Genomic DNA, 25,213 nt, shown 5'->3' with positions numbered 1-25,213 from the left:
ACTCCATTCTGTTGTGGTGTCCGAGGTGCTGATAGTTGTCTTTTGTTTCCATTCACTTCACAGAATGTATTAAAGTCCTTAGATGTGAATTCACCTCCTTGATCTGATCTTAAACATTTGATTTTCTTACCGGTTTCATTTTAAACCATTGCTTTGAACAGTTTAAACTTTTCAAGTGCTTCTTATTTTTCTCTGAGAAAAGTAACCCAACACATTCTAGAATAATCATCAATAATTAGAATGAAATATCTATCACCTTGTAAGGTTTTAGTTCTAGTTGGACCACATAAATCAGTGTGAATCAAATCAAGAGCATTATTAGATTTTTATGGAATACTTTTGAAACTAGCTCTAACTTGCTTTCCAAATTGACATTCCTTACATATTGTATTCTGAGGTTTGACAATTTTAGGTAGATCTCTAACTGCCTTAGAAGTACTGATCTTTACCATACAATCAAAGTTTACATGACAGAGTCTCTTATGCCATAACCAACTTTCATCTATATGTGCAATCAAGCATGTCTTTTCACTGTTATTCAAATAAAAGATATTGCCTCTAATCTGATTACCGGTTGCAATTTCTAAACCAGTTCTATTCATGATTTTGCATTTTTCATTCTTAAATTGTAACTGAAATCCTTTCACAACCAATTGACCAACACTCAAAAGATTATGCTTTAATCCTTCAACATAGTAGACATTGTCAATGTTATGCTTACCATCAAGAGGATTGAACAGGCTTTGTCATCTCCAAATCTTACTAAACCTCCATTGTATTCTTGAAAGTTCAAGAATTTACCTTTGTCTCCCGTCATATGATGTGAGCATCCTGAGTCAATGATCCATTCATCCTTTACTTCAACTTTAGCTACTAGGGCTTGTTCTACTGGTTGAGCAGCAGGTGCTGGTTGATCTTCTGTTATAGCAACAAAAACCCATCCATTATCTGTCGGATCCTCATCAGAATCATCAGTCACACCTTCATCAGCAATGTAACAAGATTTGTCTCTATTCTTCTTAAATCTGTATCTCTGATATTCAGGATTAGGCTTGTATGTTCTTCTAGCTTCTTCTCTTAGTCTAGCATGTCTATCAGCGCATCTCGAAGCCATATGACCAATCTTATTGCAGTTAAAAAATTTAAAGGGTGCTTTACCTTCATACTTACTTCCAACTGGACCTTTAGGCATTTTTCTTGCAAATAGTGCTTCAAATTCTTCAAGTTCTTCATTCTCCTTCCTAGTTTCTTCAAGTTCTCTTGCATAAAAGGTTTTCCAATCTGATTTGTCAAATGATGGAGCAGATGATGTTGATGCTTTAAAGGCCAAATCTATATTTATAGTAGCAATAGGACCAAATTCTTCGATTTCAAAAGCTGAAAGTTTTCCAATCAATGTATCCCTAGTTACTGATGTATTAGGCATTGTTCTCAATTCATTTATAGCAGTAACCTTCATTTTATATGCCGGTAGCAATCCTCTTAAGATTTTTGAAACAATTTCATCCTCACTTAAGGTTCCTCCACAACATTTAATACCCAAAACAATTTCATTTACTCTTTCCATAAAAGCATAAATCCTTTCATCTTCTTCCATTTTCAGATGTTCATACCTGACTCGGAAGCTTTCAAGTTTTGCAATTTTGACTGTGGAATCTCCTTCATTCAGTGTTTCCAAATGATCTCAAATAGCTTTAGCAGTAGACCTATCTGATAATCCCATGATTTGTTGATCTGATAAAGTGCGTAAAAGTGCTTCTCTTTCTTTGCAATCATTTTCCTCATCTTTAGCCAAGGTAGTTGGACTGGGCTGACCAGCTATAGCAGCAGTGTAACCTTTCTTTGTAACTTCCCAGATGTCTTTACCAATGCAATTCAAATGTGTCTCCATTCTGATCTTCCATATGTCATAGTTGGTTCCATCAAGTTTAGGACTATCCTTCCTGAAATAATTAGTAGACATTGGATCTCCTCAAGTTGTTAAACTTCTGCAAAAAAGGACTAAGCTCTGATACCAATTGTTAGGTCCCGGAGACAACTGAGAGGGGGGGGGGAGGGGGGGGGGGGGGGGGGGGGGGGGGGGTGGTGAATCAGTTGTCAACTAAATTCAAACCAAAAACAACTTAACCAACTTAATGCTTAATACCGGTAAACCAGTTAAGTATGCCGGTAGACAGTGTTAACAGTTAATTCCTATACCGATAAAGATTAATGCATGAAACATAAACACAAAGTCATCCACAACACATAACATCAATATTTGTACGTGGAAACCCTGTAAGGGGAAAAACCACGGTGGGAAACCTTACCCACAATCAGATGATACTACTGCAGATAGTAAGTGTACATAAATGGGGTCTGCACATGCAGAAAGGCCAGTAGCCTAGAGCTCACTGCTCAATCACAAAATGGGAGTCACACTGACTACAGTTGGATGGTTAAATCCAATAAGAATGTACTACACAAAATAGCATCTTCATATGCTAGATTCAATACCGGTGTAATGTTGATATGCTTTCACAAAAACCTAGTTTCACCTTCAAATGATGTCTTCGTGTATAGCTATGTTTAATCTCGCATATACCTTCACACAATTCTTTTCGCGTTCCACATTCGATCTTACAAATAAGATCTTACATTTATACAGATCTTACATTTATACCATAACCTAAGACCAATTTTAGTAGGTCGGCTCTACAAGATATTACAATAAAAGCATTTTACAAACAATATAATATGCGATGCAATAACCGATTAAGGATGTCGGCTTAATGCATTTAGAACAATAATTAATCATCTCCATAGTGTGCCATGCTGATCTGGAAAAGATAAAGCTGCCGGTGTAACCCTAGGTAACCCTGGACCTATTTGCTGGTAAAAGCAAATATGCAAATATGAATATACCAATGATTAATTCTTCAAAACAAAGTGTCCACACGATGTCTTCGACATTACCAAGTGTCTTCCATATAATTCCGAGTGTCGATGATCATTATATCCTGTCGGTGAACCATATACCAGTAACTGTGCAATAGTTACTTGCTTGCCGGTGAATGCTGTTGGATCTCCAGAGTGCTAGTGTTTTAGTAGGTGTTGACATCAATGACAAAACCATACCAACATTGGGATCATATTGTATTTTATCTAACCTCTTCTTTGATTTTGATAATCATTTGGAGATGCCTTATATAGCTTTAATAATGTGGAATTCTCTCCCTTTAAATATTACTTGTGTATTCCTGGTCTTCAAATTGTATGGGCAATCCATAATCAAGTGGTTCAAGACTTGATAGATCTCATTAAATAGCTTTTTTTACAATTGGTTTTCGCATGTCCTTCACATTTACATTTAGCACACTAGAGTCTTTTCTCTCCTTACTATTCTCTTTTTATGCCTTTATGTTTCAATCATCTAGAGCATGTCTTTTGAAAGTGCTTGTACTATCCCTAATTCACTCTCACTACTATCACCTAAACTCTCACCATCTTCCATTTTTCTTTTTTATGTGGCAACATTTTGCCTTCAATCTCGAAGTCAATGGCCCAATTGTATGCTTCGACATAAGAAGATGGTATACTACCTTTATTTAGTTCTATAACAAGGGAATAAATCCTTTGATGAACTATCTCTTAAGGTCATCCACTAGTTCCTTTTTTAATTTCAATAAAAAATCTTTGAACCTTCACTTGTAAGCCCTTACATTTTCATGCTCGTGTTGCTTTGTATTATATATATATCTGTTATGATTTCATTGGCATCTCATAATAATATGAATTCTTAAGGTTGGGTTGGATTCTATGTACTAATTGATAGCTATACTTCTCAAGGTTGTTAAAAAAGATCATAGCCAATAGGCTCTATCTTCTTAGCCATTCCTTGTCTAAATCGCTTCACAAGTCTTGCAATGTCATGTGGGTTCCTTAGACTCGTTGCTTGCAAATTTAGGCAACTTTTATCTTTCAATCTAGGACTTGAAAAGGGAGTCACCATCCTATTTCGGTACAATGACAATGCTTGGAACCAATTTATCGAGGGGGATTTATTCAAATGCTCCAATGCTTCATTCGTGTTCTTGGCAATCCGGGAATCCTCAACTCCTACTTTAGCATTTCATACAAAGTTTACTTTCATTTCTTTCTTATATGCCTCTGGCCTAAGAGTTTTAAGTTTGCATCCTTCAACCTCCTCTTCTTTGATCAAGAATTAGTCAATGCCTTAAATGCTAAGTGTTTAGATTCTATTTCTCATTCTTCTTCATTTATTAGTTTTCTACTTGGTCGAAAAGAGTGATCCACGCTTAATTTGATTTGGCTAAATGTATTGTTATCTTTCACCACTCCTCACTCATGATTTCATATTGTTGGAGTGTTTTTATTTACCCAATTGAGGTTTCGACTCCAACTTACACTCTAACTCCGCCTACATTCTCGAGAAGGGCACCGGCTTGGAATTTTACGGTCGTAATTTTCTCAAGTGCCACTTATAATCTTCTTCTTCTGTAATGTCCCTTTTCATGAAATAAGATGTGTGCTATGAAGAGTTGCGACTCTCTCAAAGATGAGATATAAAAGGGAGAAAAGTTCATCTGAAAGAGGACAAGGAGGAAGGGAAAAGAAGAATGGGGCATAGGAATTAAAGAAAGGTAAATGGAAGAAGGAATGGGGAGGAAATAAGGAAGTGATTCTCTCAAAAGAGCTAAAACAATGAAGGGTTGTGACTCTTTCAAAAGGTGATAATTTTGAAGGTTGTGACCATTGCAAAGGGCAAACATGATGAAGAGGTGTGGCTCCTCCTCACTTGAAGATGTAAATGGGAGGACAAAATCAATTGAAAGGGAGAAAAGAGAAAAATACATTTAATCTATAATCATAAGTGTCAATCTGATTTAAATGATAAGGCAAGCAATGAGGAGATATGAACCTTAAAATGGGTGTCTCTTTTCAAAGGGTTGTCTCCTCAATATAGTATGAAAGTGTAAAAAGAATTAGGCAATTGAAGAAGAGGTGAAGTATTCATACATCAAACACGATCAAAGAAGAAACAATTCGTTTCAAAATTAATAAGAATACTTAGCAAGCTTATATACTTTCAAGTGATGGGATCTAAATCAAGGTTTAAAGATTAACAATTTGCAATTCCTAAATATACTGCATACCTTGTTGGGAATTCTAGGACAAAATATAGGAAATCCCAACAGGGGACATTACAATTGGTATAAGAGTTATCCTTCCTACCATCCTATGAAAGGTAGTTAATGCAACCGAGCCAAAAGGCTCAAAATAGATTATATGTAGAAGGATGGGGTTAGGCCCACTTTCTAGCTTAAAACAAATTATGAGCAAAAGGATGGGGTTAGGCCCACTTTCTGGCTCAAAATGGATTATGGGCAAAAGGATGGGGTTAGGCCCACTTTATGGCTAAAAAGTTAGGGTTAGACCCACTTTCTAGCTCAAAATAGATTATGAGCAACAAATGTGGTTAGGCCCACTTTCTAGCTCAAAATAGATTATGAGCACTAAGATTGGGGTTAAGCCCACTTTCTGGATCAAAAAAAGAGGGTGTATAACAAGTGTATTTGTGTGTATACTCCATGTCTGCATATTTTCATGTGTATACTTGGTATTTGTGTATTCTTTGTATCTACAAACATACATATGTATACTCCATGTTTTTATGTTTATGCTCTATGTTTGGTTCATACCTGATTGTTTCTAGCATGGTTACTTCATGTGTATGTGTGCCTTCCTATGTATATTTTATGTCTCGAATATGCTTTGCATCATGACTGATGTTTTTACAACAAATTTATTCCATGTATGCTTCCAAAGCCATTTCATATTGGGAATCATCTTGAAACACTCATGATTTGCTCGAGGACAAGCAAATCTTAGGGGGTGGACTATAATATCCCTTTTCTGAAATAGGATTTAATAATAAATAATAATAATTAAATTAAAATATAAATAAATAATAAACTATAATTACAAGATAATTAAGTTTAATGAAAAGTCAAGAGGCATTCTACAGAGAGTTGTGACTCCCTCAAACATGAGATATAAAAGTGAGAAAAGTTCATTTGAAAGAGGACAAGGAGGAGGGGGAAAAAAAGAACGGAGCATAGAAATTAAGGAAAGGTAAATGGAAGAAGGAATGGGAAGGAAATAAGGAAGTGATTCTCTCAAAAGGGCATAAATAGTGAAGGGTTGTGACTCTTTCAAAAGTTGATAATTATGAAGGTTGTGACTATTGCAAAGGGCAAACATGATGAAGAGGTGTGACTCCTCCTCACTTGAAGATATAAGCAGGAGGGCAAATTCAATTAGAGAGGTGAAGAAAAGAGGGATAGAATAAGATGATGAAACAATTAATCTATAAACAAAAGTGCAGATCTGATTTGAATGATTAGGCAAGCAATGAGGATATATGACCCTTAAAATGGGTGTCTCTTTTCAAAGTGACGTGTCTCTTCAATATAGTATGAAAGTATAAAAGGAATTAGGCAATCAAAGAAGAGAAGTACTCATGCATGAAACACGACCAAGGAAGAAACAATCAGTTTCATAATTAATAAGAATAGTCAATAGGATTATATACTTTCAAGTGATGGGATCTAAATCAAGATTTAAAGATTGGCAATTTACATTTCCTAAATATACTTCACACCTTTTTGGGAATTATAGGGCAAAATATAGGAAATCTCAAAAGGGGACATAACACCTTCATTCTCTTTGCTCTACAATCCTAACAAATCATCTAATCTCTTGATCTTGACCACCTTGTGGTCTCTTCCCATGTTTATTGGGATATAAGGGCATAAATATCTTAAATCTAACCCAATTTCTTCTAAGACAACAACGCCAATGTTTACTCTTCTATATACTAAAATGAATACTTGAAAATATGAATAGAATTAATTATGCATACCAAATAGAGGAGTAAAAGTATATCTTTATTTGCACATGAAGCTATTACAAAAGTAGTTCAAAGATGGTCAACCACAATTTAGAGTCGATCCAACAAGATCATCCTACTTTTCTTTCACGATACAACATTTATTTAAAAGACTTAATATTTGCCAGAAAGAACACGACTGTCAAACTATCTTTTACAACACCCAAAGTTGGCAAACAATTAAATCATAACTGGATAAATTGTATTACCAAAATATAACAATAGTCATTGTACACTAACTACAATATTGAAAAGTTCCAATATCAGAGGATCACACATAGCCCAAGCTTTATAGTCTCAACATAATATGATTCTTAATGTATGCAAAGGCCTATATAGATTGAATACTGCTATTTTTAATTTAGTCAACCGATCCCTCAAATGACCAAGCCTTTGAGATTGAAATTTTTTAACGAACCTTACAATATTTAAAATCTATGATCCTTGATTTTGGTGGAGATTCAAACTCTTCCATCTCATTAGTTTTGCAATAGTTCAGTCAGTCAACCACTCAATAACCCAAGCCTTTGAGGTTGGAAAACTTATAAGGACCTTTCAATATTTAGAAATTATGATACTTGATATAGTGGGAGACACAAACTCTTCCAGTCTTACTAATTATGTGATTCTTAATCAAGCAAGTCATACTAATAGTGCAACTTGAAAGTCAACCACAGAATTTGATTCGTGTTATATAATGTGGTTTCATGGAGTAGGAGGTTACTTACTATTGCCTTGACTAGTATTTTATAAAACAGTCTTTTCTTAAGATACAGAGGAAGCTATTTGGTTTAATAAATGTTTAGCAGACAAATTTTGGTCAACCAAGCACAATTGTGTTCGAATATAATGATGGGTTGCATCGTAAATTTTACTTGAAGATAGTACATGTATTGACAAAAGCTGTTTTTCATGAGATTATTAACATGAAAGTCACTAAATATTTGACTGATTGTATGTTTATCAGTAAATGACAAAAATCATCAAAATCAGTTCAACTTAAATATCTGACAGTAAGTGGGATGCTAAAGCACATTCTGTGTTAATAATAGAGACTTAAAACAAGAAAACATGAGATAAAATTTTAGGGGATACTTGAGTATTGCCTTATAAGACAGACATGGTTATTCCAAAACTTGGGCCACTAAACATTAAATATGTATTTGAGTTTCTGCTACATGCATATATTAAGAAAGCACACGCATGTATGCAAAACTATAGGAGCTAATCTACAGCTTACTCCAAGGCTTCTAGCAGTTAGTTGTGTGATTTGTCTTACTGCCTTATCTTTCCTTTGAACGGCGCCATGTAACATTCCTATTAAGAGTTCCGAGGAAAAGTGATGTAGAATTACTTTTTTTCATAGAAAATTAAATAACCAGGAACCCATTACCATGCTGAAATTCAACTGCTACATTTTTTCATTTTGTAATATATAATCATACTTTTTCTGAACAGGGAAGAATAAAATCCATCAGAAAATTATTTTACAATTTGCGCTTTATAAAAATATGGTGCCATGTTCGGATTTACCTTTTATCTTTACACCTATCTAATAAAATAACAATCTTACCATTGTTTCATTCCCTGGGTTTGTTGCAAATTAGAGACGGTAAGTGCTCTGTTGCATCTATCGTATGCCTGTATTGAGATGAACCATATATTTTTTTATCTCTAATATATGTAACCCACAGAAGACTTCAAAAAAAAACATTCTTGTAAAGCTGCAATTGCATTTTGATTTAGGTGAATATGAAGGAATCTATCCATGTTCATAGATTCCAGTACATCATAGCAAATTGGCACGTACATCGACATTAATCTCTAGAAGAGGTGAATGACTTAAATCTTCAGTACACGTTTCCCAGAAGACGTAGCTGATGAGAAAGGAAGTTGACCATAGTCATGGATCCCAGTACATTGCATTTTGGAAATATATCATCACAAATTGGTACATAAACTGACATTGTCTAGAAGAGGCCAATGACTCAAATGTTCTATAAATTCTTTCCAGAAGGGTCAATCTACCAATATTAGACAGCTGCTGAGTTGATTGCCTGGTCTAAATCAGCAATCAGATCTTCCACATCCTCAATTCCCACCTGCTTGTTTAAAAATATCGTCAGCCTTGACATCAATAATAGTTCTGGAGTCTGACCACAAATAGACACAAGAGCGGAAGACTTACTGATATGCGTATTAGATCTTCACTTAATCCACGGGATTCACGCACTTCAGAAGGTATACTTGCATGTGACATGAAACATGGCAAACTGATAAGGGACTTCACACTTCCTGCACCCAAAATGAAAATACAAAATGTATTGAACTCGTCAAAATATCATTGCTCTCTTCAATGGTGACATATTCCATAATGATGAAAATTGTTGAATTCTCCTAGATAAATCATCAATTCTACAATGTAAATAGTAAGTACAATGTCAGATCCGAGGCTCCCTACTGATGGTAGATGTATTCAAGAATGAAAAGGAGGAAAGATATTTGACTTTTAACCATTCGAGATAAGGGTTTTCAAGTCCTGTGATTCCAACCAGTATCAATATTTGCCACTACATGGGATTGTCATGGAGTTACAAGAAAATCTGTACAATGTGATGCACTATTTGGAATATAGCTTACAAAACATTTGTGGATTTGGCTGTCTCTAACATATTCTTTGACCTTTGACCTTGTATACTGAAAGGGAATCATAATAGTTAATCTTAAGCTCGTGATGAAGAGGGCATGATGATCCTGCAAGTCTTGCTCATTGTCCATATATATTGGATTTGTTTACTCAAACTGGTGTTTCTTAAAGAAGCAATGCATAACTGTATTAGCTTGAGGCTGCTTTCAGAAGGCGTTCTTATCATATCCATGCCATAGAAATGTTAAACCTCTAATGCATTGGGTATGTATCCCACGTTAACAAGTAAAAAAAAACATGATGAAAACACTGCAGTGCACGAGGAACAGAAAATAACTAAGCAAAATATGTCAACTGAATGTTAACTAGAGTTATACTAATCTACTTTCTTTTCTCTTTTGGCTTTTCTTTTCAGAATGTTGGGAGAGAATTATTTATAATAGATGATTAAGAGTACAAGGTGTTCTCAAATCTATTCTAGAGAAACGTTGTTTTCATACATTACAATCTGCCTATGTAAAATTCAACCAAAAGACCAACTAGACCTGGTGGATATTTGTCACTCTTCCAATTCCATAGCTGCAAAGCCTTTTTTTCATTTTGAAATGTGCGCCACAAGCCCTCACACCTAAACCCTAAACACTAAAAAAAAATTAAAAAATAAAACTTACAAGTGGGCATCTAGACCTCATTTCAACCCACACCAAAGTCTGAATAACAAAGTTGAAAAGTTGCAACAAGACATTGCGCGAGTGAAAAAACTTACAAGACCAAGAGGAAGATTGACGCCAATCCCCTATTGAATAAAAGGATTCACAGCATTATTCAAGCCTCAAGGTAGGCTCCCTTTATGATTTTTTTTTGTCATTGTTCAATTTAGTAATTAATTAGTCATTACTAATTTAGGTGACAAATTTTAGATTTAGTGATTAAGTTAAAGGTTTACAATTTACATTGTTCCAAGTTTTACAAATGAACAATACTGTGTTCCGCTGCATTTTGGGGACGGCAATTTGAAGGCCATTATTTGAGGATGGGGGGCGATATATATTAGAGAGAGATCTCAATAAGATCTCAATACCTGATAACAACAATATCAAAACGTAAATATATCATGAGAGCAACGGTATAACAGCATAATAAATTTCAATAAAGAAGTATAACAGTGTCAAACATCAAAATATCATATGGTCTTTCAATATCCAAAAGTCTCAAACATCAAAATACAACTCAGATACCAGTTCTTGGGGAAAAAGGCTGCGTCCGGGTCCTGGTTCTTGCCCGGTCCTGGTCCGAGCCTGGTTCTCCCTGGGTTCCACCCGGGTCCTGCCCAGGTGGCTGGGTTCTCTGTGGGACCCGGGTGGAATCCAGGGAGAACCCAGGTGGACCCGGGAGAACCAAGGCCCATTGGTTCCCAAAAACAGGGTCCACGGGTCATACAAGTCAAAAAAGTATGACCAAACATGAAAATTATAGGTCAAAAAAGTCAAAAATGTATAAACCAACTTGAATTAGTTTGAAACTTGAAACTTGAATATTATCTTTTTTGCAAATTATGAATATGATATTACATTTACGATATATGAATATCAGATTATTTATTAGCATTGGCAATTATGGATTTATGATTTATGATTTATCTGTTATCATTTATGTATCATTGTATATATTTATAATTTTGATGTTTGAAAACACACAAACACACACACGTGTGTGTGTGCGGACGAACCCGTACCCGTTTCTAAGAAAAAAAAATTTGCCGAATCCGCAAATCCGTACCCAAATCCGAACCTGAATCCGAGCCCGAACCGATAACTTAGAAATACAACAATCTATGAGACTAAGCCTCATTCGGACTATCAAAATCCAAAGACTCAGAACCATCTATGTCACTATCACTCTCTGCCTGAATTGGATCATACAATGGTAGCCTGACCATTCCTAGTGGCACATCCTCCTCATCAATCTGCCTAACATTTTTAGGTCCCAACGTGCTGCTGAAGTCTATCAACACTCAATTAGATGTTGGTCCTGAAGTCTCAAGGCACTATGAACTGCGACTAGTTTTCCAGCTCGTTTTGAGGTAATCCTGTTTCTCCTAATGGAGTGGATGAAGCCATAGGTGGACCAATTCCTCTTTGCAATCTATGAGAGCAAACAAATGGCAAGTTGTTACAACTATGGTATGTCCTTTAGGTGGCATGAGGTTCTAGAAAATATCATATCAGATAAGAGATGTAAGTTCATTTCAAGATTTTGGACAATTTTGGACTTAGCTTTAGGAATTCAAATACTTCAATACAACACATCATCTTGAAATAGATGGGAAGAAAAAGGGACCAAACAATTGAAGATCTTTGATTATATAGAGCAAAAGTCAAAAATATATATATTTCACTAGTAGGATTTGCTTAGCATAATTCTTGTGAGTCTACTTGGAAGTGACTCCATTCGAAACATTAAATGAAGGTGTGTGTCAAGCACCTTTAAGTTGGATAATCTAGAAGACAAATTTTGAAAGATATTTTGAAATCGAATCAAAGGTATAAGGCAAAGGTTAAAGGAAGTATCAGATAGGCAAAAGAGTTCTGCAAATAAAAATAATACCCAAAGAAGTATCTCCATCAGAAAGAAAATGTTTCTAAAATATAGACCCCATAAAATCTTTCATTAGAAATGAAAGCTAAGTATCTCAATCCAATTTTTAGAGGAAATAAACTTTAGTGGTTTATCGACTAACCTTACCTCTTAGTTTGAGTCGAATCCATGATGTTTAGATGTGTCACTTGTTTAGTAGTATGTACCTGACAACAAATAAGAACTAAATATGATAACAATAAGATCTTGTAATAAAGTGGTAGACCAATGTTAAAGTTTTGTGGGATCGTTACCGCATAGAAAATATCACAAGGGAAGGCACTAACAAGATATAACAATTATATTTCCATTTACTATGGAATTTGTTAAAAATATAACCTATATAAGTTTATTTAGCATATTTTAAGGGGGGGAGTATGTCTGACCCCTTCTTTACCTTATAATTTATATTCTAAGTAATTATAAATTGTTAATTAATTAATAATTAAATATTAAATAATGATAATAATAATTTAATAATAAATCACAATCGATTTTAAATAATAGTAAAATAAAATATTTATGATAATAATTAATTATTATCCTAACATTCAAAAAATAGAAAAAAATAAAGATAAAACAAGATTTAAATAAAGATTTTGTAAAACTAATATTAAATGTAATATTTTATATTAATTATTTTTTTAAACTTTATAACAACGAGGATTTCTTTCCGGAAGCACACAAGTGTAAGATTTTGGATTTCTTTACAAGCCTTGCCACAATTGTGGTCAAGTTCAATTAAGGGCCTCCTATGCTGGTGCCTCCCTCTCCTTATTTGGTTTTTTTGGTGTTGCTCAATATTTTGTTTCTGCTGTGTTGTTGGCAACATATTGTACGTACACGAATAATAAGTAATTAAGCAATTAGGAAGTACTTTGTTTAGTGATGTAACCGAGGGTATGTAATTACAGGTGCGACAGTTGTCCCTCACATCCCCTCGGCACCTTTATATACCATGTGATGTAACTTGTCATTATTACAATTATGAATGGAATGGTATCTTTTTTGTTGGCTAGCAATTGATATACATCGTGTGACTTAATAAATTATGACTGTGTTTATCTTAAATCTATGGCATTACTGTTCTTTGTTATATATTTTGTCTGCATGTATTAAACTGCTCGCCCAGAGGGCAAACATCTGGTGTTGTTGCCGAGTTAAACTTGGGGATGACGGGAGTCTACTACATGACACAATGATAATGGGTCAACCATTGAATGAAGGGAGCATCCCTGAGGAAGACGAATCCAAAGAATTGTTTGAAGGGGAAAGGGCATTGACGGTAGACTTTAGGTGCATACTGCAAGCGTCCATTGAAACTCACGTACAAAGGGAAGCAGCACGAGAAGACGTTCTTGAGAGTGCTAAGTGGACTTCCCTCAGAGTGAGCCCCGCGGTGAACCAGTTGATGAACAACCTGCCCAACCTCTTGGCACAAGCTTTCCTTGCCCTTCAAAACCACTAAGAGGAAACATACCATGAGAACCGGTGACAACAAATCTTATAGTAGTTCGAAGAGAGGAGTCAGTGCGAGGAGGAAGAACGTGACGAAAGCCGCCGGCGAACCTTCAATCCTACAGAACAAAGGAATTGATGCCCGTGACATTGAATAAGGACAGAAACCGTGTGTCGAAGGGACAAGAAGAAGACGGGGACGAGGCAGTAGCGAGGGCACTAAGGTTGGAGCAACAAGCCAAACGTCGGAGACGGCTGAAGAAGGAAGCAGGAATGGCAATGATGGCTTGAGTGGCAAAGGCCAAGTTTCTATGTTAATAGAAACCACTAGAAAGCAGTTGGGGGACCTTTCCCTCACGTTGGAAGAGATTGGCGACGAGAGTACGGTAGAGTCATACAAGCCATTTAGAGGCATCGAGACCAGGAGAGAAGAGGAGACCGAGACTGAGAACAGAGAGGTGGAAGATACCAGTGCAACCGAAGGTGTCAGGAGGACACAAGGGCACGGTTGTAGAAGCAATCTGTTCGGTTCAAGCTCATCACATCCTCGTAGTCAAAGTAACCTGGTGGGACCCAACGTACCAAATCTCGACAGAGCACCTTTTGGAGGACCAGTTCCTGGAGGGTCGAGTACTGGGACGCAGCCAAGGAGCATAATGGCGAACAAGCAGAAGTTGCCTAAATTAATTGGAGATGGGAAGGAAAATCCTGTATGGCATTGTCGTACATGTGAAACAATTTGGTCAACCAATGGAGTGACCGACAAGGCTAAGTGGGTGGTGCAGTTCCCTGCCACCCTATGAGGGTAGCCATCGACTAGTACTCCAATACCAATAAAACGAAGATAGGAACTTGGGATGAATTACATAAAGCCTTCGAGACGGAGTTTCGACTCCTTAGGGACGACAATGAAATCGTGGCAGATATCCTGAGTATGAAGCAAAGGAAACACGAGACAGTTAGAGCGTATAGCCGGCGATTGAAGGAACTGTTGGGAAAGATGGACAACCAGCCGGGGGATGGATTAAAGAAAAGGTGGTTCGTGGAGGGTTTGAAATCGTCCCTCAGTAAGAAAATGAAAGTTGTACCACCCGCCTCCTATGAAGATGCCTACAACCACGCGATGGACCTTGAAAGTGAAGGCAAGACGTCTACGAAGAAGGAGGACAAGTCCTTTGGTGACGAGGAATCCTCGAATGGAAGTAGCAACGATGAGGGATCCAGCAAGAAGGTGCAAGCCCTCCAGAAGGACATGCACCGCATGATGAAAGAATTTAAAAGTATGAAGGGAAGCACGAGCAAGAATGAGGAAGTGTGGTGCATCGAGTGTAAGGAGGAAGGTCATACAAAAGGCACCTGTCCTAAAAAGGCCTTCTGTGAAATTTGCCGAGTGTTGGGACACTCCACCAAAGAGTGTCCCTACAATATGAAGACACGAAGGAATCAGGTGCTCTTCACGCAAGAGCAGCCATCACCATCCGTTGCGGCAGGCACATCCCAACCCCAAGCCAACACCACGGCATCATCCGACGGTTACAGAGGTAATCGAAGCGGAGGAAGAGGCAACAATAACAACAACAATAATTGGAGCCAGATGTAGTATGATGCTAAAGGACGGCCAATGATTCAATGTTGGGCCTGCAACCAGTGGGGGCATTTTGTGCAAATGGTGTAGTGGGGGCGACCACGACGATACAAATTTCCCCAAGCCTGGAGTGAATCTATTAAATATTGAGAAACCTGGTGAGGAAAAGGAGGTGTTGGCACTCACCCGGGCACAAGCAAAGAAGGCTACCTACCTGAACCCTTGTACAGAAAAAGAAAGAGCACTGGAAGCAAAGGGTGAGATTGAACGAGGCATGATGACAGAACGGCGGGCAACGACGGAGGTGGCAAGCACCTCATCCCGCACGGAGGCGGAGAAAAATATTATGACGCAAGTCTTGTAGATGGAGGTACCAGTAAAGGTGCAGGACCTTCTCGAAACAATGCCACAACTGAGGACTGCCATCCTGAGCTCTGTGCAAAACACGGCCCACACATTTTCCTACACATCTTCAAACCAACTGGAAGTCCTAGTCAGCCCTTCGGCTGACCCAATGCTGTTGGTCGTCAATAGTGGTCGGCACCCCACGGTGGTAAAGATGGGCATCCTTACGGATACCATCGTGGACGCAAGATCCAAAGTAAACATGTTGCCAGAGGAAATATGGAAGAAGCTGGGAAAACCGACACTATGGCCACCCACATTCAATCTAGTGGGAGTAGACCAGCATGGTATTAAGCCAGTCGGCACCCTGATGGCCCAACAGGTGACCATTGGCACACAACCCTTCTTATTGTATTTTGTGGTAATCCCCCTTAAGAAGAAGGGCTATGACGCCATCTTGGGGAGAGGGTGGTTGGTGACAACCAAAGTAAATCACAGTTGGAAGAGGAACACCCTATCCATGGAGAAAGGTGGGCGGAAGTATGTCATTGATCTCCGCACACAAATGGTAAGTGAGGAGTTGGTGTCTTCCTCGGAGTCTGAATCAAAGGAAGAGACGACGGGTGTGGATGAAGGGAAGGAGCCGATGGAACCAAATAGTGAAGGAGTGTTGGAACTCGATAGTTGCTCAAAGGACCACGTGCTCATTAAATGGACTCATCCATTGGCAGATGGAGGACTATGAGTTGTTCCAATGCAACATGCTCCAGATAGAAGAGGCGGATGAGAAAGATGTGTTCCCACCAGAGTACGGAGAATACAGAGAAGGGGAGGACCGAGTGGATGACACTCCCGCACATCAGTTTGAGAAAGACAAACCTATTAAGTATGAGGAGTCCAAGTTAAAGGTGACCAATCTCGGAACAGAGGAAGACCCCAAAAACATATTGGTGGGGGACGATTGGGATCCTGTGTTGAAGGCAACCGCTTTCAAAATCTTCTTAGAGTATAAGGATGTTTTCGCTTGGACATATAAAGATCTGAAAGGAGTGCCCCCCGAGTTGTGTGTACATCGCATTCAACTAGTACCTAGAGCCCAGCCGGTTTGGAAGAGGCCGTACTGGATGAACAAAAACTATGCGGAAAGGGCCAATGAGGAAATAGAGAAGATGTTGGAGGCCGGCATCATCTTTCGGGTTCAGACCAACGAATGGGTGTCTCCGATTGTCATTTCCTTAAAGAAAGAGGCCAATCAAATCCGGATTTGTGTCGATTTTCGGTGCCTGAATGCAATCACTATCAAGGATCCTTTTCCCATACCTTTCACGGATAGCATATTGGAAAAGGTAGCCAACCACAAAATGTATTCCTTCAAGGACGGGTTTTTAGGATACAACCAGATCTCGATCGCCAAGGAGGATAAGCTCAAGACCACCTTCGTGGTGGAAGACGACGTGTACGCATATAACCGGATGCCATTCGGTCTATGCAATGCACCTGCAACTTTTCAAAGAATCATCCTGCACATCTTTGACAAGATGTGCGTGGGAAACTTTTAGGCTTTCCTCGACGATTGGTCGATTTACAGTGGGCAAGACACATCTGGTAGCCCTAAAGGAATGCATGGAGAGATGTCGAAGGGCAAGGTTGGCACTTAACCCTAAGAAGTGCAAATTTATGGTGCCGCAAGGCAAACTGCTCGAGCACATTGTTTGTAAAGAGGGGTTGAAGACAAACCCTGATAAGGTTCGGGTGATCGTCGAGATGGAGTCATCCATAGATGTCACAGGGGTAAAATCTTTCTTGGGTCACATTGGTTACTATAGAAGGTTAATAAAGAATTTTGCTCAGATATCCTACCCCTTAGATAAACTAACTCGGAAGGGTGAGCCGTACACGTGGGGGACCCCAGAAGGCAAAGCTTTTGAAGAGTTGAAGACCAGGCTAGTGGCGGCCCCTATCCTTGCATACCCCAATTAGGACAAGGAGTTTCATGTCCATGTGGATGCCTCCAATTTCGCAATTGGTGCCACATTAGCTCAGGTGGGTGACCATGGACTGGACCATCCAATCTATTTTGCAAGTAGATTATTGTCTAAAGCTGAAAAGAATTGCAGCACAACGGAGTGAGAGGCCCTAGGGATGGTATATGCCGTGCAGAAATTTAGACATTACCTTCTAGTGACACCATTCACGTTTTATGTGGACCACCAAGCACTTATGTATCCAGTCAATAAACCAATTATTCAAGGAAGGATCAGCAGATGGCTACTCCTGTTGCAGGAGTTTACATTCACCATCAATGTACGACCAGGAAAAAGCCATGTGATAGCTGACCAACTATCAAGGATAAGGTCAGGGGAGCCACCAGAGGGGATTAACGATGAATTTCCAAATGCTCACCTATTCCGGATCGCAGTACTACCATCATGGTATACTGCTATCAGGGAATATCTCTCCACCTTCGTGTTCCCGCAAGGTATGCTACCGGGGGAATGAAGGAAACTCATGTTGAGAAGCCGTACATTCCAGTTAATCAATGGATTGCTATACAAAATGGGGCTCGACCAAGTGTTGTGTCGGTGTGTGATGGAGGAAGAGATGCCAAGCGTTTTGAGGGAGGCACATGAGGGGCCCGCGGGAGGCCATATGGGACCCGACACTACCGCACGGAAGGTGCTGCTAGCAGATCTATGGTGGCCCACACTATACAATGACGCCAAAGAATGGGTAGTGGGTTGTGACACGTGTCAGAGAGCCAAGACGCTGTTGAAGAGGGATTTCATGCCACTCAACCCATCGTATGCTCAAGAGTTACTCGAGCACTGGGGGGTTGGATTTTATTGGGCCACTCAAGGCCAACCGTGCTAGGAGGTGTCGCTACATTGTGGTAGCCACAGAGTATTTAACCAAATGGGTAGAAGCGCGGGCCCTGCTTGACAACTCAGCCTTGAGTACCGCAAAATTCATTTATGAACAGATAATCACGCGATACGACATCCCCATCCAGTTGACTATGGTAGGGGTGGACACTTTGTGAACCACATCATCAAATTGCTCACGACTAAGTTCAAAATCTTTCACTCATTGTCCAACCCTTATTACCCACAAGCTAATGGCCAAGCCGAGGCCACCAACAAGATTCTAGTCGAAGTGATCTATAAGTCATGCAATGTCGAGGGAGAAGATTGGGAGGAAAAGTTACCCTTTGCTTTGTGGGCCTACCACACCACCTACAAAGTGACTACAGGCCAGACGCTATTTCAACTCATGTACGGGCAGGAAGTTGTTGTACCAGCAGAGTTCGTGGTGCCAAGCCTTCGCATCGCCATTGAGAACAGACTCGGGGATATAGAGAGCCTAAGAGAAAGGTTATACGTCTTGAATAAGTTGGACGAGAAAAGGATGATGGCTCAATGGGCCGGCAGCCCAAAAACGTAGGAAGATGTGGCATGACAAACACTTAAAGCGGATGAGGCTCACCCCAGGACAACTGGTGTTGAAGTGCAATGGGCGCAATGAGATTAAACCCAGCAAATTCAAGGTAAGGTGGTTAGGGCCGTATAAAGTTGGAGAAGTGGTTGAGAACGGGTCAATCAAGTTATGGACACTCGATGGGCGGGAGGTTCCGGACAGCGTTAATGGGTCGAAACTAACACCATATCATGAGCACGGGAAGAGGACCGACCCAAAATCTTCCCGTCGCTCTACTTAAGTATAAAAAAAATTGAAAATCTTTGTATGGTACATACTTACTGTTTGGTGGAGAAAACAAATATATATAATTTTGAAAGAATCACCATACGGTGCATGCTTTCCGTACGGTGGAGGAAAATTTTTGCGAGTATCGTCATACTATATAAACTAACCGTACGACGGAGAGGAAAACAAAAAAATGCACTGCATCTACATACTGTACGGTGAGAGGAGAAACAAATCGTCATGCGACGAAGGAAAATCACCGTATGGTGGAGGAAAAAGACCACCGTACGACATATATAGTCACCGTACAACGGGAAAAAGGAAAATAATTTTTTGTTTGTTTGTTTGGCACGACAAAGAGGGAAGAGAATTATCGTATAGTGTATTCTCACTGTACGGTGGAGGACGAACTACATATGCACAAGGTATGGTGGGGCCACAGTGACCTTCATCACGTGGTGAGGCGTATAAAAGAATAATGCAATAAAGTTCACTTCCCATGACGAAGGTGGACAGCGTAGTGCAAAGAAATTGTAGAGTGCAACCTAACGCCGCGACAACATCACCAAACCCGCGCGGACTACATTGTAGTCTAAGTTGAGACCCCACCAATGGTGCCAGTAATCGATAGTAGTGTCTAGCGGGGCGGGGTATAGGGTAGCCGACGGTGGTATCCGTGCTGACATCTCACAGGACGGCGGAAGGGTTGTTGTGGGACACCTCCGGCAAGACTCGATGGCATGGAGGGATTTGGGTTAGCATTTGAAGGAAGCCACGTGTTGCAGGGATTAAGCACATGCTAAAATTGTTTCCCTAGCCCTAGTTTTCTCTTTATATGTACTGGCATAAACGATAAAACAAAAAGCAGTTAATGGACCCCAGCGGAGGAAAAAGTTGGAAAAAACAATTGCAGCAGTTACCTGCTACAGTGGTGTCACCCTTTCCCACAGGAACGACATTCAAATTTTGCCTTCAGGTGTGAAATTAAGAGGTGGCATGGGAGACAGCAGCAAGAGTAAGGCACATAAAATAAGACCGAAAGTGCAGGTACAGATGGCAGCAAAAGACGAAGTAACCTTTGAGACAGTCACGTTCAAGGGCTTGAGTGGGGCTGATTGTAGGAAGTGGTGGTTCGAGACGCCCCATGACGATGCCATCAAGAAGCAATTGAGACATGCACAGGTGCATTGGGCTATCCAAATGCCCATCTTTTGTATTAAGAATTTTGAGGTAGTGCTCAGAAGCATGATCCATGCGTATGACAGGCATCAGCGACAGTCAGTGTTCGATTATGAACATCACCAGATTGTAGTTTCATCTGCAGCAAAGGAGTTTACGAGACTTTTTGGCATTCTAGGGTCTCAAGGAAAGAAAATTGACAAGAACCAGAAACCTACTGCCGACTTCAAAGAGATGCTCTTGAAGTTAATGTGTCGCAGCGATCTCACGCAGAGGGAACAAGATAACTTGAAGCATGCAAGCAAGGGCAGAGGGCTGAAGAAGACTTTTCTACGCGAAGGGGAGTGGAAATGCCTGTTGGATGTATTGAAGAGTCGTCTCACAGGGGCAAGTAGGGCATCCGACATCGCCATTGCCCAGGTTGTCCTCATGAATGAACTAAGGAATAGGGTGGTGTATGACTAGGCACCCCCCTTGGCGGACCGGATGGACGAGTTTATGAAGCTGCAACATCGCACATTTTACATGCCCCACCATGCCATAGGATTATTTCTTGATGCGGTGCGCCAACAGATACCGCCAGGGACCCAAGACCTTCTCGTACCAAGCAGTTAGGTGGCTCCTAACCAGCCACCTATTTTTTATTGGACCCATTTGGATATCCTAGGGCCAAGAGGTGAATTGCAAACAGGGAAGAAGAGGAAGTGGCAGGTGGTGGTTTCAGAATCAAAGTTTGAGGCCGACACAGATGGGGAGGATGGCGAAGAGAGTACGGAGGCACCATCCAGTGATTCATCCCACGCCAGCAGGCGGAGTTTTCAGATGGTTGGCAGAGGGGGAGAGCCTACAGAGGAGAGAGAGACAACGGAGTCTGCTACCACGTCCTCCATCCCTCTTGTTGAGACAATTGTTGTCACACCCACCGTAGTCGTCCTGTTCACACCTCCACCATCATCTGGGAAGAGTGAATTCATCCAGCCCACGCCACCTCGAGGTGCCATGACAACTTTTGTGTCGGTCCCAGGTTTTGGGCAGTTGAGAGCACCTATAGACATTACCCCTCCAGGTATGAGCACGACAGTGGTGGCCTTTCCTGCAGCACTAGAGCCACAGAGAGCGGTGGGAATAATAGTTGTTGGAGCAGTTGAGGGAGGGACTCTGATAGAGGAAACCATACCAAGTGGGGAGATGGAGGGAGCAGTGGAAGTCTCAGTAGTAGGGTCGGCACTGCAGGGTGGAGCGAATGTGCAGAGTGGTACCCCTTCTCAGGCGAATATGAGTGTCTGGCTGAATCGGTATAAGATGGCCCCGATGGCACCGATTGGAGCAGCGATCCTCTCCCCACGATGTGAGTTGCCGAGCCCTCACGAGATTGTAGACTTGGTCGGAGATAGCTCACCAGAGAACTCGCGAATAGTGCAGGGAGACCATTCACCCATTCGTGAGTTGGTGCTGAGTCCCAAGAAGGAGCAGGAGTTGATACAGAGCCCCCCTCATGATGAGCCACTGTAGAGTCCTCACCATGATACCCAAGAGCATGGTGTCCCCGCATCTCTGAGAGTGGAGGGTGACAGGGATTTGGAGCAGTTTATTGCGGACATGGCCGCCAGAGCCCGAAGGATTGTAGCCTCGGCACGGTCCCAAGGAGATGCCAGGACAGATGCCAGGACAGAGAGGCGATTGGAGCATCTGCTTGGGTTTATGAGGGACAGGTGCACAACACACTCTGCCGAGTATTTTGAGTTGAGGGGGTGGCCTACTACAGAGACCTTGCAGATATTGGAAGATTGGGCTCTTCGAGAGCAGATTGGCGAGATCAGTACATAGTCATTGTTACGGAGAATAGAGCAAGTCTTCCGTGAGACATACTATGAGCTGAGGAGGACATAGTATATTGCTCAGGGTACGGAGACTCAACGGCAGGAGGTCGTGTCGGCAATGGAGGAGTTGGCTGCTCGCCTCCAGCAGATGGAGGAGTCGGTCATTGGTCACATTAAAAAAAAAATCATATACATATATAATAAATTTTTAAATCAATTTAAAAGAATATATAGCATTAAACAACTTTATTATAATTTAGATAAATTTAAATAAGAATTTAATTATAATATCAACTTTAAGTTTTAACATATAATTATATATATATAGACTAGACTAGACAAAGTTTAAGTGAAAATAAATAATAAATACATATTGGTTGGGGCTTCTTTTATTTAAAGCTTCCTGATTAAAATAAATTATTTAATGCTTTTATATAAGTATAATATCATGTAGTATATATGATTTAGAATATTTTAAATATAGTTACTTGTAATTGTATTAAAACTAAATTGATCTTTCTTTTTTGACTTTATTTTCTTCTGGAAGGATTATTTTATATTTTTGTTTAGATTAAACTTGTACAATGATTGACTTTTCTATTTATGTACTTTATGACATAATTTATCTATACTCATACTATATATATGAATCTTATATATAAGTCTAAACAAATTGTAACCATTTATTGAAATTAAATCATAACCATAATTGAACTATAATCCTAACCCTAACTAGACATTAACTGTAATTATAATGTTATTTTATTCGCTAAATTATTTTAATTTTAAAAAAAATTTCAATATCTTTATCTTAAATAAAATTTTATTTTAATATTTATTATCTTATTATCTATATTCCATCTTGCTTTTAAAATCTAAAATAATATTTAAATTTTCCAACGAAATCTTCGCTTATTCTCTAATCCTAAAAGCAACCTAAATAAATCTCAAAATCTTATCTCATTCTCTAAATTATTTTAATTGATTAACAATGTTTAATAGCATTATCTTAAATAAAATCATATTTTAATATTTATTATCCTACTACCTAAAATCCATCTTGCTTTTAAAATTTAAAAAAATATGTGAAGTTTTCAAAAAAAACCTTATCCTATTTTCTAATCTTAAAAATCTTAAAACATCTTAGTATTCTCTAGATTATTTAAATTAATTAAAAATTGATTATGGACCACTCCACCCTACAACAACACAATAACACAAGAAATGCAAGAGAAAATACTTGATATTTATTAATCCAATTGAATAAAGAAGTACAATATTCCAAACTTTACAAAATATTAGCGAACTTATGCTCTGCATTGAAGGACTGAACTCTAAATGCCTAAACTTCTATGCCAAGCCTCTAATCTTATGCCTCTTGCAATTTTCATGTCCCCTCTAAGAGAGCAACCCGTGACAATCAAGAAATACATGCACCACATAGCCAATAGATGACCTTTCAATTTCTTGAGGAGACCACCTAAAGAGGTGTCTTTTCAATTTTTCCAAGTGGATGCCTAAAAAAGGTGCCTTTTTCCATTTTTATGTAACAATTCAATAAATATGAGTGCATGACTCTTCCCTTGCCTTGTTCCCATAGAAAAAGGGTGTCCCTTCTTGAAAATTACAATTGCCATTAAACATAGGCCGCATATATTAAATAATTTCAACCTTCTATGTTCTTTTGGACACTTTCCTAGGTACATGAAGACCTATAGATGCTTGAATTTATTTTTATTCACCTAACCTTATCACAAAATTCACAAAATTAAAATAACAATATTAATCTTAAATAAAATCTTTTTTAATATTTTATTATCTAATTATCTAAATTCCATCTTTCTTTAAAATCTAGAATAATATTTATTGCTTATCGATTTTGTGATTAAAAACAAAAAGTTTAGTTATTATTTTCTTAATTTTATCATGCAAATAGTTATTAGTTTAAAATCATGAATAAATAATTTTTTTGTTAGTTAATTTATTCTTGTAATGTAATAGTTATTTAAACAAGGTTGAATTACTAACAGTGTCTCCAAATCACATTTAGTAGTAATATTGATCCAATAGTTCAATAACATCTATGGCATCACCCCTATAGGTCGTGAGTAATAAGAAATCATCTTGATAATAAATCCAAGGAATGAAATCTTTCTTGGATATCTAATGCTAGTCAACCACTTAAAAATTACAAAAATTCAAGAAAACTTTACTCAAGGGGAATTCGTTAGATAGTTTAGTCTATCAATCTATATTGAAATTTTCAAGGAAGATAATATTTAATTATAAGTATAATACAATAAATAAACATTAGTTAAAATGGTTAAGTACTTAATTAGGAATAGAATTAGAATATATTAGTAAACAAAGCTTGGTCGATATGATTGAGTACTTGATGTATTAATGTTTCCTTCCATGGGTAGGAGTTGCAGAGGAATTGTCTAGGGAAAAGGGCCATAGAAAGGGTTGTATACCCACTTTCAACAATTCACAACAAATTTAAAATAGTAAACAGAACTAAATATATATTACAGCTTGATCCCATTTAGAAGTGAGTATGTAGACAGTTTAGATAGCAAGGAGGTTCCTAGTATGTAGATTTTTAGAGCAGGTTGAAAAAAAAAAGGATTGAATATACCAACCTATGTTTAACACTTAAGTAACTTAAATAAATACCTAAAAATAAATCACTCGAGTATGACGCTTGCTCAAAATATTTAAGTAAACTTTAAACTAAATCCAAAATTTATAAAAAAAAAATCATTATATACTGAAAAAAAGCTAGAGGATGGATTTTCTTGCCTCATCGAGGCTTTAAGCCAAATTTCGAGGATCTATATACTTGAATGATAGCAACCTCGATGAACTTCCAGTAAGGAAGTGTAGTC

General features: G+C 38.7%; 1 protein-coding gene across 4 annotated transcripts in view; it reads right to left on the bottom strand.

The window, feature by feature from the left end:
• Positions 1 to 8,046: 8,046 nt before the first annotated feature.
• The window catches only part of LOC131079919 (cystathionine beta-lyase, chloroplastic), a 156,700-nt gene continuing 139,533 nt past the window's right edge, over positions 8,047 to 25,213 (bottom strand). For 2 of the 4 annotated variants that reach the window (XM_058017964.2, XM_058017967.2), the window contains 2 exons: positions 9,141 to 9,247; positions 8,666 to 9,054 (listed from right to left, as the gene is read on the bottom strand). In XM_058017964.2, coding sequence (XP_057873947.1) covers positions 8,986 to 9,054; positions 9,141 to 9,247 — 176 coding nt within the window. In that variant the 3' untranslated portion in view covers positions 8,666 to 8,985. Of the gene's footprint in view, positions 8,270 to 8,665; positions 9,055 to 9,140; positions 9,248 to 12,374; positions 12,404 to 25,213 lie in introns of those variants that run through there. The other 2 variants (XM_058017965.2, XM_058017966.2) reach the window with 2 other exon arrangements.

This window comes from Cryptomeria japonica, chromosome 10 (assembly GCF_030272615.1).
Source record: "Cryptomeria japonica chromosome 10, Sugi_1.0, whole genome shotgun sequence".
NCBI lineage: Eukaryota > Viridiplantae > Streptophyta > Pinopsida > Cupressales > Cupressaceae > Cryptomeria > Cryptomeria japonica.
The sequence above is the reverse complement of the archived record's forward strand: the minus strand, read 5'-3'. Positions and strand labels throughout refer to the sequence as shown.